At 39.2% G+C, this 17,000-nt stretch overlaps 1 protein-coding gene across 1 annotated transcript in view; it reads right to left on the bottom strand.

The window, feature by feature from the left end:
* SOX6 (SRY (sex determining region Y)-box 6) overlaps positions 1-17,000 on the bottom strand; it is a gene marked incomplete at its 5' end in the record, with an annotated part of 93,372 nt that overhangs the window by 74,076 nt on the left and 2,296 nt on the right. The window contains one exon of the mRNA XM_010085378.1: positions 10,466-10,545. Coding sequence (XP_010083680.1) covers positions 10,466-10,545 — 80 coding nt within the window. The remainder of the gene's footprint in view (positions 1-10,465; positions 10,546-17,000) is intronic.

Raw genomic sequence — 17,000 nt, forward strand, 5'->3', positions numbered from 1 at the left:
AACTCCTTCTCCTGTATCCAAGGAAAGGAAATAAGCAGCACTTGTTTAAAATAAAAATATAACCAGATCTATCAGGAAAATATGAAAATATAACCATGCTGCATCAGAGCGCAGTTTTTTCATTCACTTTATGCTATCATGATGTTACCTTCTCTGGTGACACTGTAAATCAAATTATTCATAGGAAGAATTCAAAATGTTTTCTGATATTCTTTTAGGAGCTCTTCCAAAAATCAGGTTTTTATTCCTTACTGCTAATATAAAGTATCTTTAACAGTAAATGTGAGAGTTTTATACTAAGAGAACTCACAAATACAGACAGTTTCATGTACTTTATGTGTAGAAATGTGCTCTGGACTAAAGCTAGTGTAAAAAAGAAGTAGCAGCTTAAAGAGAACCACTGTGACAAGGGAAATAAAATTATATGATTGAAAAGCAATTAATTACAGTAAGTTGGCTGAACAGATGATAGGTATATCAAAGCTTATCAAATCTTGCATTTCAGAATTTCATATGTTTATTTTTTAAAAAAATGTTAACACATAGATGGGCTTTGTGAGAGAAGTCGGGAGTTTCATTCAGACTCGTGTCAGCAGGATTACAAGCAATTATGAGTAACTGCTTGTTGAGCTGTGTGAAATGAGTTGGCGAATGAGTTTCCTAGTAAGCGCATATCCGTGTCACTGGTATGATTGCCGGTAATATAGACAACCTGAGCTGAAGGGGTCTAAAAACATAATTATTCTCCTAATCCTACAGGGGACAAAATCAATTTAGGACAGACGATGGTTGTGAAATTGCTACTTCTAATGTGGACCTTCTAGGTTTGTCAACCTGGCAGCAGACAGAAAAACAGAGGCATAAGTAAAAGAAATCAGGACATGGAAAAAATAAGTAGCAATAAATCTTCTCTAGAAATATTTCTTAAGATCTGGCATAGGTTGGTGGGTTCATTCACTATCTGACGACCTAGATGGAGAAACTGTCAAATATAATGATTGCAGTATTTCCCTGCATAGAACTGTACAGGCACAGAACAAGAAAACTGAATGCTCGCTTGCCATCGCTAATCACACCAAGAGACACAAGCACTACAATTGAATTTCTATAGGCTCCCATGACAGAATGACGAGACACCAACCTAATAGCAAGTAGGTGCAAGTCAGGAAAAAGGAAGAGTCCCATTTAAAGTGCCTCTCTCCATTCCCACGTCTGAATCCCCACCTTGTGAAAAGATGCCAAGGCAGCTCTACGTTTAAGCGCTGAGTTTTTGAAAGTGCTGCTTGGGGTCTGAAGCTGTAATGTTTCCCTATTTTTATAAGAGACATAGACAGTTCATGTGGTAGCTTGCAGCCATTCTATTATTTTGACTAGCGAAAATGGATGAAAGACAAGGATATAATAAATATGTACTGGCTCTACTGATCAGGAGAAGCTTTATCAGTCAGCTGGGGCGCATCTGGGAAAAAAGTCACTCAGGTGCATCTCTAGCATCCCATTCAATTAACATACCATTAAAAATGGTTTGTCCCTGTTCAGCCTGCTGCTTTACCTGATAAGTCAACATATTTAAAATGTATCTTTAATGCATAAAACAGTCAAATGTTTTCTTTGTGAAGCAGAAAACAAGCCCAGTTTACAGGTATTTTAAAGCATTAGAAATAACTGTGCTTTACAGGCTGCTTACCAGATGTCTCACACTGATCTCTTACTGTATATCTAGAAGTTTCATGTACCTTCAAGCAAAATTAAATAATTTCCTTGAAGGAAGTGCACACAAAATTATGCAAAACATATTCAAATGGACTTATAAAAATACATCTACAAAAAATTCACAGTTGCACCGCAAAACCAGGTAACTGGAAACTTACTATTACAAAGTCATTGTAAACTGATGAATTTTACACAAGTAAATGTGAATTTGGCATAAGCCTGCCATGCTTTCTGAACTGCAGTGGGTGTGATGATATTTCAGCAACAGTGCTGGGACCAGGTGAAAATGGTTATGAGGCCTCATCTTAGCCCTCCCCTAGGTGTTGAAGACTGCAGCAGAAAAGAAGGCCTGTACTGGATGGATTCTGTAGATAGATGTAGATAGATTTATTTTCAATAAAGCTGTAGATTAGTTAAATCTGGTGACTTTTTCTCTTTCTAGCGTGTAGGACAAATGATGCAATCTTTTTCAAAGGACTTTACCTCTTTTATTTCTTGCTTCACTTTCAAAAATGCCAGTGGACATGACAACACACTCTCACTAGTCCTGCACCTGAAATATTTCTTCATTTGTTTTAATGTTCACCTATTTGCTGTAATTCACGCACAAAACCAAAATATGTCCTCACTAGATTTTGTGACTGATTCCTTTAAGTCTTAAATGCCAGTATTAAGGGCTTACTCAAGAATGATGTGTTTTTCTTCCTGTACTCTCTACGATGCTCCTCCCTCCAGACTCTTTTCTTTCAGGACTGACACGCAAGCCTTCTGTTGTGACCCATAGCCATATGCAGCTCTCATGCTGAGTCTTTTGAGTAGACAGATGACTTCAATACTTATTCTATTAGTTAGGACACTTTTCTAGTTTCTCAGACATACAGATTCTAAAAACATCACAGACCAAATACACACATGTGAGACAAGCAGGGTGTTGGAGGTAATACAATTCCTATTTTGTCATCTAAAAAGACTCTACTTAGTGATAGCAATACCTACTCATTGATTTGATGAGTTCTATCTCATCTTCTATGAATTTCCCTTTCTTTATGAATTGGGTCAGTGGGAGGGAATATTCTCTCACAGTCAAAGAGACCCTCTGAAATAAGGCAGGTGATGATATCTTTCCAGTCCACGCACCTTTAAGAGAATTCTTCTGCTTCCTTTGAGCGTGCACTCCTGTGTGTATATGTCTACACCTAGAAGCTCTCATCTAACTATCCTTATTCTTAGAACTTTTACTTCAGATGAAAGGCGAGTTATTAAATTTTCTTTTTCTGTAGCAATTAGTAAGGAATGATGATACAGAAGTGTATTATTTTCCTTTGTGCATAGACCTGACTTAAAAGACATTTTTTTCTTTAATCTGATTGCTGCTAAGTTCCTGAAGGTCCAAATTTGTTAACACCTTCACAGGAAAAGATCCTCCATGTTTGTAATTTGTAGCCAAATTAAACAGCTTGCTCTATGGTTATCAGAAGTATGATAAAATTCCAGAAACATATTCACTTCCAGCTAATTCCTATAAGGCATACACCATATACATTTCTAGAAAGCTTGAAGGAATCCAGCTGCCAGCTCAGAGTATGCCTCGCAGTCAGCCTGCTCCCCAAAGGGATGCCAGAGTTTTAAAAGAGCTTTAAAAAACGTGCTCGTCCCCTGGTGACACTCTGTAGTACTGGTGCCTCTGGTGCTCTGTCAGTAAATGCAGCAGCAACTTATTTGCTTCTTACTGGCTTCCAAGTGAACACAAACCCCAGGGAGGGCGCTTTGCAAAGCACAATTATTTTAAAATAGAGCCTGGGCTTTCAGTGGGGGGCAGTCAGTGGTTAAGGCAGTAGGAATGGCTTGTTGACGCTGGGGGCTCAGCCTCCTGCAGTCACTGGGGCTCAGGTTCTGCCTTCATACAGACTGAAGGGACACAGGAAACCTCCTGCAGTCCAGTCTAGAAGGATGACATCCTTTTAAACATACAAGTTTCCCAATAAGTGAGCTTATGTCTGTGCCATTTGTGATCTCAACGGTAAATTCCCCTGGAACAGAGCATATGGGCCTGGAAGGCAGCTGTCCTGCTTGGTAAGATCTAAAGGTGCAAAAGATGGGAACCGCGCCAGGAGCTCCTGATCCCTAGCTGCCAGATTGGAAAGTCTTCCCTCTTGGGAGAGGAAGAGCAGGCACAGGGCCGGAGCACTTCACCAGGTGGAGGAGGGGATGGCTGGTCACATGAAGGGAACAGAACCAGAGAGCTATGCCACACCGGGTGACAGGCCGGTGGCAGTGTCCTTCCTGCAACGGGGGAAAACACAAGCCCAGGACTGGGTTTAGGCTTGCCACATCCAAGACAAGTACTGCTTGTAGAACTGCTACAGACCATAGAAACAATCTCTTTCTTAAAGGTTCCTATAACTTTTTTTTTTTTTAATTAAATAATGTGACACTGTTCCATTAAGCGAGAATGGGAGTAACAAAGACACGCTGTTTAAAGCAGTCATTGGAAATGCAGGGCATGAAATGGGAGAGAAAAGGGTCCCGCAGCTGCAATGCTGCCGTACCAGGCTGATTACTCTAGCTAATGGTTTTGTTTGTTTGTCTGTCTGTCCATTTTTACAAACTTGAAGAGAAAAGGGAGACTCCCTCTCATTTTGTCCAGGGATACCATTACCAGAGGAGCTAGGAAAATCCTCCTGGCAAAAATTTCATCAGAATTGGTATTTTACTGCAAAAAGTCTCAATTTTGATGGGCTGTCTTTTCCTGATGAAAATCACTTTGCCAGGTAACTCAGGGCTGAAGTTGAGAAGGAGAAGAAGATGGAGTATTAAGAAATTCTGCAGAGAAAGGAGGTCATATGGTAAAATATTGACTCAATGACATCATTTTCATTGATACTGCCACTGATATAATTCAACTTGATAACACAGATATTACATACGGAGACATAAACATTCAAGTAAGGAAATGCACAAGTATAACTATTTCATTGATTTTAATTAAATTTTCCTACGTATTGCAAAGTTGGCATATTTTTAATTTTATTTTCATTAAAGAGCTTGCTTGGTCTCTCGGAGCCCTAATAAAATCTTCTTTCAACCTCTTTCCTTCCTCTGCTTCAATCTAAATTTCTACATAAGAAAAGGACCAAAATATTTCATTGACTACTTCCATATACTGAAATTTGCACACACCATTCCCTTAATTTAGGCCACTATTCACTGTTATCATAATAAGGAACATTCTGTTAAAATATGCCTACCTAGAGCTCAGTAGTCTTTGAATGCTACATAAAATCATTCTATAAGGCTAATGAAGACAGAAACTCTGCCTGTAACAATATTAAGTTTGTTTTCTCTAGTGATTCGAAGAAGTGAGCAATCTGTCAGTAATACATTGAGGGAAATTACTTGTCTTGTAGGAATTCCCGCTGACAGTCACTCACTCACAGTGCTGACCCAAACATCTACCCGCTGACAAACAAATTACAGTGTCTAACTTTGAAAAGGTAACTAGCTGGTTTTAATTTTGATTGGTCTCACCAAATCTCTTTCACATTTACCCACTTCCCATTCTTCGTTGTATTAAAAAAAAAAAGTAAAACCCCGTGGTTTTTGCATTTGAAAAAATTATTATTGCCTACATCCGAGAGTGTTATGTCAGATAAAACTGTTTAACTGTGTCTAACCAACATTAAGACTGGCAGCCCTGCCAGTGACTGACTGGGTGAGTGAACACATTACTGAGACAGCATTGTAGAAATTAATTTTCTTCAATAAAGTGATTTTTAAGCCTCATATATTTCACAATCTAAACATATGTCACTGTTTCATAAACAAAATAAATGGATTAAAATAATACATTACCAATATGCTGACACATGGAGATATTTTAATTAGAAATACTTAAGCTGCGTGATATTTAACTGCTATATTTGTTGAAGAGGAGCATGCATCATTTAATAAGACATAAGGCAGGTACATCACTTTGCATGATGTGGTACCAGAGTGGGACCAAATCACCTCCAGTGTGAGCCATCACTATCAGATCACATTAGCCCCACTGAAAAATTACTTCAAAGTTAAAACATATAGAGGAAACTCCATAAGAGCAGCAGTCCACTAAAACAACTTTTTCATTGAAATAATAAGTCACCAAGATTCTAGTTCCCGAGAATAATATTTCTTCATAAAAGGCCACATTTAACATCTTAGCTATTTAAAGGCCATATTTACATGACTGTCGCATTACATTGGCCTCCTTCCTGCACATTCTTCTTGACTTACTTTAAGGACCAGCACTAAAATAGCTGAGGAAAGCAAATGTCAACTATGTCCTGAAATTTATATGTGTGAGAGAATTGGAATAAGTAGAAATGTAATATATTGTTTACTGTACCGAGTGCCCTCTGTTCTCTAAAGGTCAAAAGCATTGTAACCTTAGAGTTACAGTTTCTGATTGTTCCCAGGGTTAAATACATTATCAAAATTAATGGTTCAAGCCCCTCAACCTTCAGATATATGAGTATTCATGCCTCCATCTGCTGAACTGTTCAACTAAAAATAGCATTCTTTGGCTTTCCCTCTACTAATATCGTGCCCCTGAGGCAGGCTATGCAATGCTTCAGCAGCGTACTGGATCCGCACCCAGCAATACAAAAAAAGGTCATTTACTTTGTCTGCAATTAGAAGAGAGTACCGAGGAGTAAGATGAGATGGGAGGGGAGAAAAGAAATAGACAAATATCTGTTTAGTTAAAATCTAAATTTTTTTTATGGACTATAAAAACTTCAGGTTTCAAGAACACAGCTGCAACTACAGTTAAGACTTGCCAAGGTTCATTAGTGTTATAAGCAATAAATTTTGAAGGACAAAGTACACAAATTGTTTGGGGAAAGAGAAAAGCTTTTTTGTTTTGCTTTTTTTCCTAGAGCTCACTTTGTTTAGGAATAACTCCAGCTAGCATCATTGCAGTGCTTCCATTTCTATCAACAGTTTACCAGTCGTGGTTGAGAGAGTTGCAACATTTCCTTATTTACCGCATAGACTGCTTTGTAGAAATACCTAAGAACGAAGGCAGTTCTTTTTAAACAATAAAGAGCACGCAATAACATCCCTTGTTTGAAAGTGAGGACATACAGGTGACACCCCTGCCACCACTGAGACTTCCCAGTAATTAGGTTACTGCTACCAGAACCATGAGAGCTGGGAAAACCCATTTCATGATCAAGTTCACTCATTTAGCAGGATTACCGGGCACACATATCTAGAATCAGTTAATATCACGGGAAAAAATTCAGGGAAACAGGAAAGGGGAGAAACTCCAGAGAAAGTGGGTGTAAAAAAGAGGAGCAAAGGGAGAATTATTGACAGGTTCTACTGCTCACACTGATTAATTAAAGCAACATGCTGCTGTTACACACATGCATCAGAACTGGTTCACACACCACTGTGCATACCTGCTACAGGTGTATTTGGTAATATATCTGTAAACTATTGGGCAGAAGGTTGATTTGATGGGATTCACTCACAGTTGTTTGAAGCTGGAGGAGTGAACAGAAATAGCTTGGTCCTTCTTCTTAGACCATACCTAGAGAACTGTTCGCTCACCAGCAAGACCCTCCCTCGCGCTGAGAGTCCTAACAAGGCTTGGTCCTATCACACATTATTTAAATCTTGGCCAAGTTGTTGAGGAAACTGGTGAGATGGGGCTGAGCTGTCAGTGGGAAGTGTGGAAGACAGAGCTTTCAGCCTTTTTGTCAAAAACATCATCAATGTCACCATCATGAGATCAGCACAGGGACAAAAAGAAGCTACCTGGTGTCAACCCAAAGCAGAGCAAGCCACCGCTTCAAGAACACAGACTGGCATCAATGTGTGGTAATTACTACCTTCTTTCAGGACACTCAAAGCTGCAACTGAATATTAGTGGTATTTTATCACTAGCTGATCAATATGATGCAAAATCTTAAGAGCAGATGGGTCACACAGGTCTGTTGCTGAAGAACTTAATTTTTTATTTATTTATTTTTTAATACAAGGCCCACAAGAGTGATACTAGTTACTTGAGAAATTCCTAAATATAATTTCAATAAAGTTTTCTAACTCATGGAGATACATAATCCACTGGTGAACACAGACATACAATTCAGAGAAAATACATTCTGACACCAATGTGCTAAATAGCTTGAGTACAATGGGCCAACCATTACAAGTTGCCCATTGGAGAAACATCCTCTGTGGAATAATTGCTATTGTTACATGATGTACCTGGGAGTAAATTGTTTTCTGTGCTGTTAGATTCAGAGCTTCCACAGAAGTTGTCCTAACACACAGAAAGATGTGAACACATAATTGCTGCTAGCTCCTACCTGAAGCACAACCATCCCAAAAAAACCAGAAGTGAAAAAAGAGGAGAGATTACAAGCTTGAAGCTGACAGATTTTTCCACTGCAGCTGGATAGGGATTATAGAATATGATTTTGGAACTAACAATAATGCCTTGGTAAAGTTGAAATGTTAGAACTGCTGCAAAGCTTTTGTAACTGAAATATCTTTCCCTCCCCAGGTTCTCCAAACACAGATCTCACACACACGCTCACATGTAGAAACAGAACCAAACCTGCAAATGAATTAGCTATTTCTTCCACTGGCTGAAAGGCACAGAGATTAGTTTCGAGATCAGTATTTTTAAGCACTTGAGAAATACTCAGATACTATGGTCACAGCATTCACATAAATAAATAAGTGGGTGGGGTGCATGGAAGAAAGGAAGTAAAACAGAGAAAGGGGGAAGGGAAGCAAAGATGGAAAAATGAGCTGAAATGCTACACCCCCAACAGTCTTCATGACACATCAGGTGTAACAGTAAATCCCCTCCAACAAACACACCCAAATAAGGGCTTATTTGGGGAACACTTAGGGAATTTACACAAAGAGAATATTAATAGTAGGAGTAAATAAAATTTAGTTCAGACAATTTGACAATCAGATGAGTAGGTATCAGCTGAAGGTTAAGTACTCTATTACTTAAGCTCTTATGACTATGAAACATTAAAGTTTTTGAAATCCCATGAAGGTGAAATTCAAATAAAATAGAAAGTGGGGGAACAAACAAAACAACTTGTTTTACAACAGATACATCAGAAGGGAAATTCTGACCCCCTCAAGCACTCAAGTGTTTCTGAATTTATTAGCACCACTTTCTCTGCTGGTTGTTTTCTTTTCTCTCTAATTCTGCTCATCATGTTCTACCACTTCTGCAAATTAATGAAGTTGCACTGTTGCTGTGGGTTCTGATCAAGAGCAATGTGCAAATAGATCTGTGGGTCAAGCTACAATCAGGAATGTCTGTGGTTTAGATCCTGTTTCTTTTGCAGTCGAAGAGTTTTTATCCTTTCCTGCCTTACAGTCTTGTGTAGGCTATTTGCTGTATTGCATTTCAAAGGTAGCAAAAATAGTCTCTCTGTTCACAAAGCTGATTTCTGAAGCATTTTCTCAACTAAAGCTAATGAGACTTTTGCTTCAAGAAATATTGAAATACAGATTTTCAAAGGATACCTGCTATTTTTCCTTTTGAAAAACTCGCCTTTGGTTTCAAGTCTGTCCAAGGTACAGTCTTAACATAATACTATTGTGACCCAAAAGTATTTTGGGGAGATCTTTCCCTGCAGTGTCAGGGTGTTCTCTCTTCAATTTTTGATTGTGGGTTAGGTCAGACACAAGCTCAAGGGGTCTTTTTTGCCAGTTCCGGATCACCAGTGAACAGTGAGTTCTGGTCCCATTCTCACTCATCCTAAGTTAACTTGGCAAGAAGAATATCAGCATTGGGTAAAGATGAGAGGATTTTTAATTTGCTTTGGTCCCTCTGGGAAATGATATAATTGCAGAAGGGTAAGCAAAGTAGATATTTAGATATTGACAGTGAAGTACTTTGCTACTCTAGGCGCTATTTATTCCTCCTTCACATCTGAGCCCAATTCTAACCTAACTCAAACAGGGGTTTCAAAGGTTTACTTGCAAATAGTTACATGCATCTTTAATAGCCTTTCCTCTCATGTTCACTGTCACCTCCTTTCCACACATTTTAACTCTGAAAGCTTTTGACTGTTTCTTCATTATTTATGACATTGTTGTGTCTTTTCTTGTGAAATTAAAAACTTCTTGCCACAAAAAGCTAGCTAATAATACAGCACATAAATCTTTCTTTCACAACATTTCACTCTATATATGCCAAAAATAAATAAATGACCAAAGCAAGGCTCCTGACTATGCTTGGCATCTGACCAGCTTAATGCACGGAAAGGTTGAGATTACCTAAATACAGAAGCTAAAAGAGATTGCAATTTATTGTATTGTCAGCACCACACTGTCTGAAAAAAAGAAAAAAACCCAATAACACACGTTTGTTTTGATACACTCACTGCTCCAATTAAAGGTAGTACATTGCAGCTACAGTTGAAAGACTAAATGAAAATAAAGTACAAAAAGATCTTTGAACATATCTCCCATCAGCTGGTCATATTATTAAAAACATACCATTAACTCTGACAGTATAGAACACACAGAACAATGTCTTTCACTCACAGTATCAGGGTTGGCCGCATGTTGCTGTATTTGCAGTACTGTAAGTACATAAGGTGTTAATCCTCCAGGGCTGTGCTCAAAAATTATTTAACATTCAGACTATTATTTAGCATACAGCTGGTTAGCAGTTTTCCCCTAAAATGTTGGCTTCAATCCCACATTTTTTTGTTCTGGCACATACCTGGAGCTGTAAAGGGCTGAGTCCAGAAGCAGCAGCAGCTGCCATTGTTGATGGAATGAACTGCACCGGGTAGTTATCACCTGTCGGGAGAACAATGCGTGCAGGTTCAGACAATGAGCAGAGAATAGCAGCAGACAAGCGCAAACACGGCCCGAGGATTGCCTGTGCTCCACAGCACTCCTCTAAGCCTAAACATCTGCAAAAACAAAAGGCTTCGCTGGGCACGGACTTGCCATGCTCCCTTGGAACTTTTTTGTGAGCAGATAGCTGGTAGGCAAACTGGCAAAACATAAACACAATACTCGTGATTTTCATTTTCAAAAGCAAATGTTCAAATCAAGTGTGTAAGCTTGGGCACAAAATGGGCCATAAGGCCATAGACACGTAGATGAGATACCCAGGGAAACCCCAGTGATTCCCAGAGGGAAAAAAATGTTGTCCCCACATGTTTCTTAACACAGGAAGGATTTCTTACAACCCAAGGACTTTCAGCCCTGTTTAATGCAGAGTGATTTCTTTTCAGTATTGAGTGGCTCTTTCCTGGGAAAGCTACCTAGTTGGCTCAACAGAGGTTAAGGTTGTTCCTTGTTTTGCTTTGAGGTTCTCTGTCTTGGGATAACTCCTTTAAGGTAGTCATCAAGAAAAACAAAATTAAATCACTTTTAAAAAGAGCTTGAAACGTAATTGTAACTTTCTGTTAGATCTAGGACCCTACTCAAGTTGATAGATCAGGTGGTTGTTCAGTTTCATGAAGATTCAGGCACTAAAATGCCTGTGTTCTGTTCATTGGAAACTGAAAATGTGTGCCCTCTGCATTGAGGGGACAACAAATACTCCAGAAAATAAGAGGTACTAGTGATCCAAAGTAAACATTGCAACTTATGTCTCATATCATCTAGGGGTGTTCCCACTTCTAAGTCACTGCAACAATGCATCATCACACAGTGCCACTGAGACATTGATACTTTGTCAATGTAAAGAATGAAAAAAGGATGAAATAATTTAGCAGTGTAATCTGTAACATAAAAAGGAATACAGTGATGGATAAATTAGACAGTAACTATGATTTGATGGAATATCATTTTGGCTCAAGCTACTTCTTTAAAGTCAGTGCTATGTACTGTCTGTAGGCTACATTTTAACAGGCTGCTCCTCTGTGCATTTTTGAGATTCACAATAATCAGCCTGTTTTACATTAACTTTTCCATACTGAAAGTAGAATGTAGCAGTGAGGGAAAATAGAGAAATCCAAAATAATATAATCACGACATTCTAAGAGTTAGATTTTTTTTCTTGTCAGTGCCCTCAAACAAATAGCAATAGCTGAAGTCTTTGCAGTCACTGGATTCCTCAGAACTCTCCCTTTTTACCACCTGAAGTGCTATTATATTCAGCTGAGTTTAAATGTTTCGTTGTTTCACTTTTTTTTAATAAATTGTACATGTCTAATCCACAAAGTCTCTTTGCATCCTATCCATAATACCTCATCAGACCATTGAGCACAGTATGTGCTTGTACACAGTCCAGTAACAATTGGATTCTGATTGCATATGGAGCTCTGCTACAATGCATTCACTAACACTATATTGTGCTGGTGTCCTATGGAGTAATGTTCAAAATATCTCCTCTTATTTTCCTCCTTCCATGAGGTTGATTTTAGTTCGCAATGATGTTGGGGTTTTTTTCTTTTAAAAAAAGCAACAAAAAACACTAGATCCATTTCTTAAAGTACTAAAGCTGTCTTTTTATAGTTAAATAATTCTACTCATCTCTTTGATATCTATAAGAAATTATCCGAATAAATGAGATCCTAATCTAAGTTAAATAATGTTTCTTTCAGAAAATCTTACAACGTTTTAAAAAAAATCACAAAGATGTTGAATTAATGATGCTTTAAATGTGTGGGGGGGAAGAATAACCATCCAAGTTATCAGCATGGACTGCCTTGCAGAACATTTCGGAGGCATTCTTTCTTTAAATATCGTGAATTATTCATTCCTGTTCCATACAGCAATCTCTTCTTTCTCCCTCCCCCCCTCCACATACACTTTTTAAGTTCAATACCAGTTGCTTTATTTGTACTAAAACATTTTCCATGTCAAACATATTTTTTAAAAAAATCAAACTCTAAAAGAATTCCCTGCGGCACTCCTTTTTCACAGCTGTCATGCTCCTATGGTTTGAAATAGCCAGGTATTTTATACACACGCGTACACGCGTGCGTGCGCGCACTCACACAGAGTTTTTGGCTTCGTGGTTAAGTTAATAGTATCTCTGCCACACCCTGCAGTGCTCTCTTGCTCACCTGCTGGCTACACTTCTTTTTTTTTTTTTTTTTTTTGTTATGAGAAAAATGGTTTTATATTTATGCCATTTATTTGTTATGAAAACATAATACTGTCCCTTTTCCCCTCCTTTTAACATACTACATTATGGTTAAGTCCTGGTATGTTAGTAGTACCACGGTGCTGAGAACAAAAATTAATACTCTTCCAGCTCTGGAGTACTTTCCTGACACCAAGCAGCAAAACCAGACCAAAGGTACTTTTTCTCCCTTGAGGAAACTGAGCATGCAGGGAATGGACTGGTTTTAATTTTTAATTACCAAAGGTACATATTTCCCCCTCTCATTTTCTTAGTGCAAGAATGGATCAAGAAGCTTCTCAGTAGCTGTCTTGGCAAGAAATCAGTCACTGTATTGTAGCTTTTTTTTTTTTTTCAAATTTGTTTATCAATTTGGAATGCTTGCATGAGGATCCATTCTTTTAAATTTGTACAAAAGGCAGCAAAGCATGTTCAAACAGGTCTGCTTTAGGTACCGGTGTGTGCCGGCCTTTGATAACCACGAGCAAGAAGAATGCCAGAAGAAAATCTGTCACGTTTTGCAAACTGATCTCTTCAATCTCCTTGCTGCGCTGATTGTCTATTTACATTTGGCTGCTGTTGTTTATATATAAATTGGTGTTTACAAGCCATGGAGAAGTATGCCAGACTTCTGTTTCATTTGTCAGGTTGAGCAACATTTCCAAATGAATAAAAGCAGTGAGCAATTGTACTGTGCTGTTCTACATAGAAATAATGTAAATGTTTCTTTTTGTCTTGGATGAAGCAATGCAGCTTAGTGGACTTTATTTATAGGATGTATGCTCTTACCTTCCAGATCCAGGCTTTGTGAGCTGTGAGGAAGGAAGAATGTCTGGCTCAGGGTAGGGGGGAGGTGTTGCTTTGCCACCCATCCCTCCTAAAACACAGTTGTAAGACACAAGCTGACTCTCCTCATCTGACTCACAAAGTTTATTTGATGATGGTTTCCCCATTTTGGGGTTGTAACTTAAAATCCATCCTTTCACGCGTGGATCTCAGACTGCCACTTGCACGCTCTCCATGTGTACTCACAGAATAACAGGGAACAGAGTTGGAAGAGATGTAAGAGATCACAAATTTCATGGCCCTACCCTGCCAGGCATAACGAACAGACCAAGGGAAGTGTACCTCTCCTCAGGATGTTGGTGGGACACTCCTGCAATATTCCCTCACAGGGCACGCATTCTGTTTGTGCAAAGGCATCAGGATTGAGGAAGATGTTAGCAGAGGTGACTGGCTAAGGCAATACTATGGAGCATCCCCCCTGTCCAACGACACTACCTCAGTTCTGCCTTTGTTCTGAGCAGGGTTTGCCACAACACTGCCTTATCGCCATCCTCATATTGCAGCAAAATCAGTTGCCTCAACAATTGTCTGCAGGTAAAGAACTTCAGTGCAAAATCCCCGCCGAAAATACTCATCTACCTACTACCACTTCCAGCTCTTACCTCAACATTTAGGAGTGAGGTGCACACGGACTGCTAGAACAAATCCTGAGGTTACAAATTCCTTGTTCCAACCAGTAAAACCCAACAGGGAACACATGACAGACTTTAGCTCAGTCCTGGGGAATTTCCACTAGAAACAAGACTTGTGCAGCACTTCTGCCATGCAAAGGTACACAGCCAACTCAGTACACAGCTGATTTGATGTACGCTTTCTGTTCCCATCTGCCAAGAGGAACAGCAGCCTACTGAAAATAGAGTACTGTGCTATGTAAAGTTTAAACCACCTCACAGTTTTAGGAAAACTTCTGAAAGGCTTGTTCCAAATGGAAACTGCAATGATGGATATCAGTGAAATCCAATAGATCTAAGATGATGTTAGTTATGTGGATTAGCTACTGTAATCGAGGAGTTTAATTAGTTTAATGACAAATATCTCACACTATTGGAAAGGTATGAGGTCCAGTTGGACAACAATAAGCCTGACAGTTTTGTTTGTCATGCTTTATCTAATCTTACTTTCACTGATTTCAAATGAGTTACTGTTGATTTGCCCCTATGCAAGTAGGAACCAAACCAGGCCAAAACATTGGCTCCATTTCTCACAATTTTTGCCACCAACCTAGGAAAACAGTCCCCATTTTCACTTGTTGTTGTACTGCCAGTATAGCAAAATCTCTTGTAAATTATTTTTTTGTATAAAGCACAATGACCTAGGTAGGCAGACAGGAGTTGTTTCTTAGCCATTCTATTCATGGTCTTATATGCTTTATGTATGAAATATGAAGAAATGTTTTGAAAAATACACTGCAGCATATCACTCTGCAAACCATACCTCGATGTCTCTCTTTTCAATAATCATTTTCAGAGATACTTTCCACATCTGGTAAAGAATTGATAAAATACAGAATATTTTCAGAAGACTATCAGGCAAAAGTGATCATTCATTTCCAAGCCACATGGCCTGCCGCTACACAGCCAGCATGGAGAGTCCTCCCACTCTGCTCAGAGGAAACTGTAGCTCTGTTTGAGCTCTGCTCAAAGTATGGTCTGGCTCCTGCCCAGCGCTACTTTATATCTTTCCTCTGTCATCATCCTACTTCCCCATTCCCTCTTAGCCACAAAACTTGAAGGAAGTAATACTTCAGGCACTGCAAGATGGAGGAAGGAGCCGTTTTCCTCCTTATCCCATGCACTGTCTTTTCCTCTTGATCCAGAGCACTAATGGAGGCTCACTAATCACATTCAAGGATACTCCAGCCCACTAACTTTTCCTGGATGCAAGTGGTTGGTTACATGAAGGGAGATTTGCACTGGGAGAGGAGGCATAATGGTCCTTATGCTACTTGCGAGGTCCAAGTAGTAAGTATAGTGGTCACAGTCAGAAAACCAGCACAGTTGCTTTGCTGTACTTGGAATGCAAAATAATTATATTAACTGTGTAGCATCTCTGGGCAAGTATTAGCTTCCTAACAGCTGCCACTCAGCTTCCCTCTGGAATAAGTGGCAACCCCCACAACCAGGTACTCTACGAGGCTCGTCAAACGCCTGCAGGTCAATAGTCACAACAGTCATTTGAGATGCACAGCGCCCTAAAGTTTTAATTAATCTCGTATACAGTATAAATACTGAAATATGTATAAAAAATTAATTAGGTGGTCTATGCAGCTCTGATTTCTCAATTAGTACTTACCATGCCGGAAAATTATATTACATGACTTTGAGATACATAAGGAAGCATGGGACTTTGGGGATATTTTTTCTAATGTAATTATTACTTGTCATCAGCACTTGCTAACTTTGGCCTGTTTCACCTCCTAGAGTTCCAAAACATGGAGGGGGAGGGTTACAGCCACCTCATGTTGTAGATGCTGCCAGGCAGCAGGAAAGTCTGTCCTGTCAGGCTTTAATACATATCATAGCAGAATATCAGCAGTTCCTCGAGTTTTCATAATGACTTTCTGAGCTCGGGAGCTCAGGAGCAACTAAGGCACGTGCTGGAAGGGCCTCAGAAGCTCATAAATTCTTCTCTCTTCTACAGCTCCTTCCATTGAGGGCATGACCTAGCATAGCTTGTTATAGGAATACCATTTTCTTACTTCAAGCCATAGAGTTTATGTGCAGATTTCCAATAGTACCCGGTAACTGCTATCTTGGCATTGAACTAAACAGTCATGAAATTGGTTCCCACTTAATCCATGAAGATATATCTGCATGGACGTGGGCACATAATCATACCCCTGCTTGTACACCAAGGCAGGACTTCTCATCTTGGATGCACTGTCACACTAACACTGACACGCTGCTTCCACGTCAGAGCTGGCTTATATCTAGCCCATTTTGTGGGCAAAGCCAATTAAGTGCACACAATAGTTGACATTCCCTAAATGACACAGTTGCAAAAGTAGTCAGTTCCTGCTGCTCCTATTACTGAAATCCCTCTCAGCGTATTTTCTGAATGTCAAGGAAAACTGGCAGTGTCAAAACTCAGTCTTGGCTACATCAAACTAGAGTAAAATGAAATAGAAACTAAACAGGCAACCAAAAAGAAAATGGTAAGTACCTGAAGGGTTAATCCATCTCCTATCATTCCTCAGAAGGATGAGCGAGTCTAAACTGACAGTTCTAGAGGTGAAAGTTTCATTTCTCACAGAAGTAGAATAGTACAGGTAGTAGCAGTCAAGTTCATAAATATTCTTCAGAAATGACTTTGAAGAACCCTCTCT

This window comes from Pterocles gutturalis, unplaced genomic scaffold (genome assembly GCF_000699245.1).
Source record: "Pterocles gutturalis isolate BGI_N339 unplaced genomic scaffold, ASM69924v1 scaffold1405, whole genome shotgun sequence".
NCBI classification, from domain to species: domain Eukaryota; kingdom Metazoa; phylum Chordata; class Aves; order Pterocliformes; family Pteroclidae; genus Pterocles; species Pterocles gutturalis.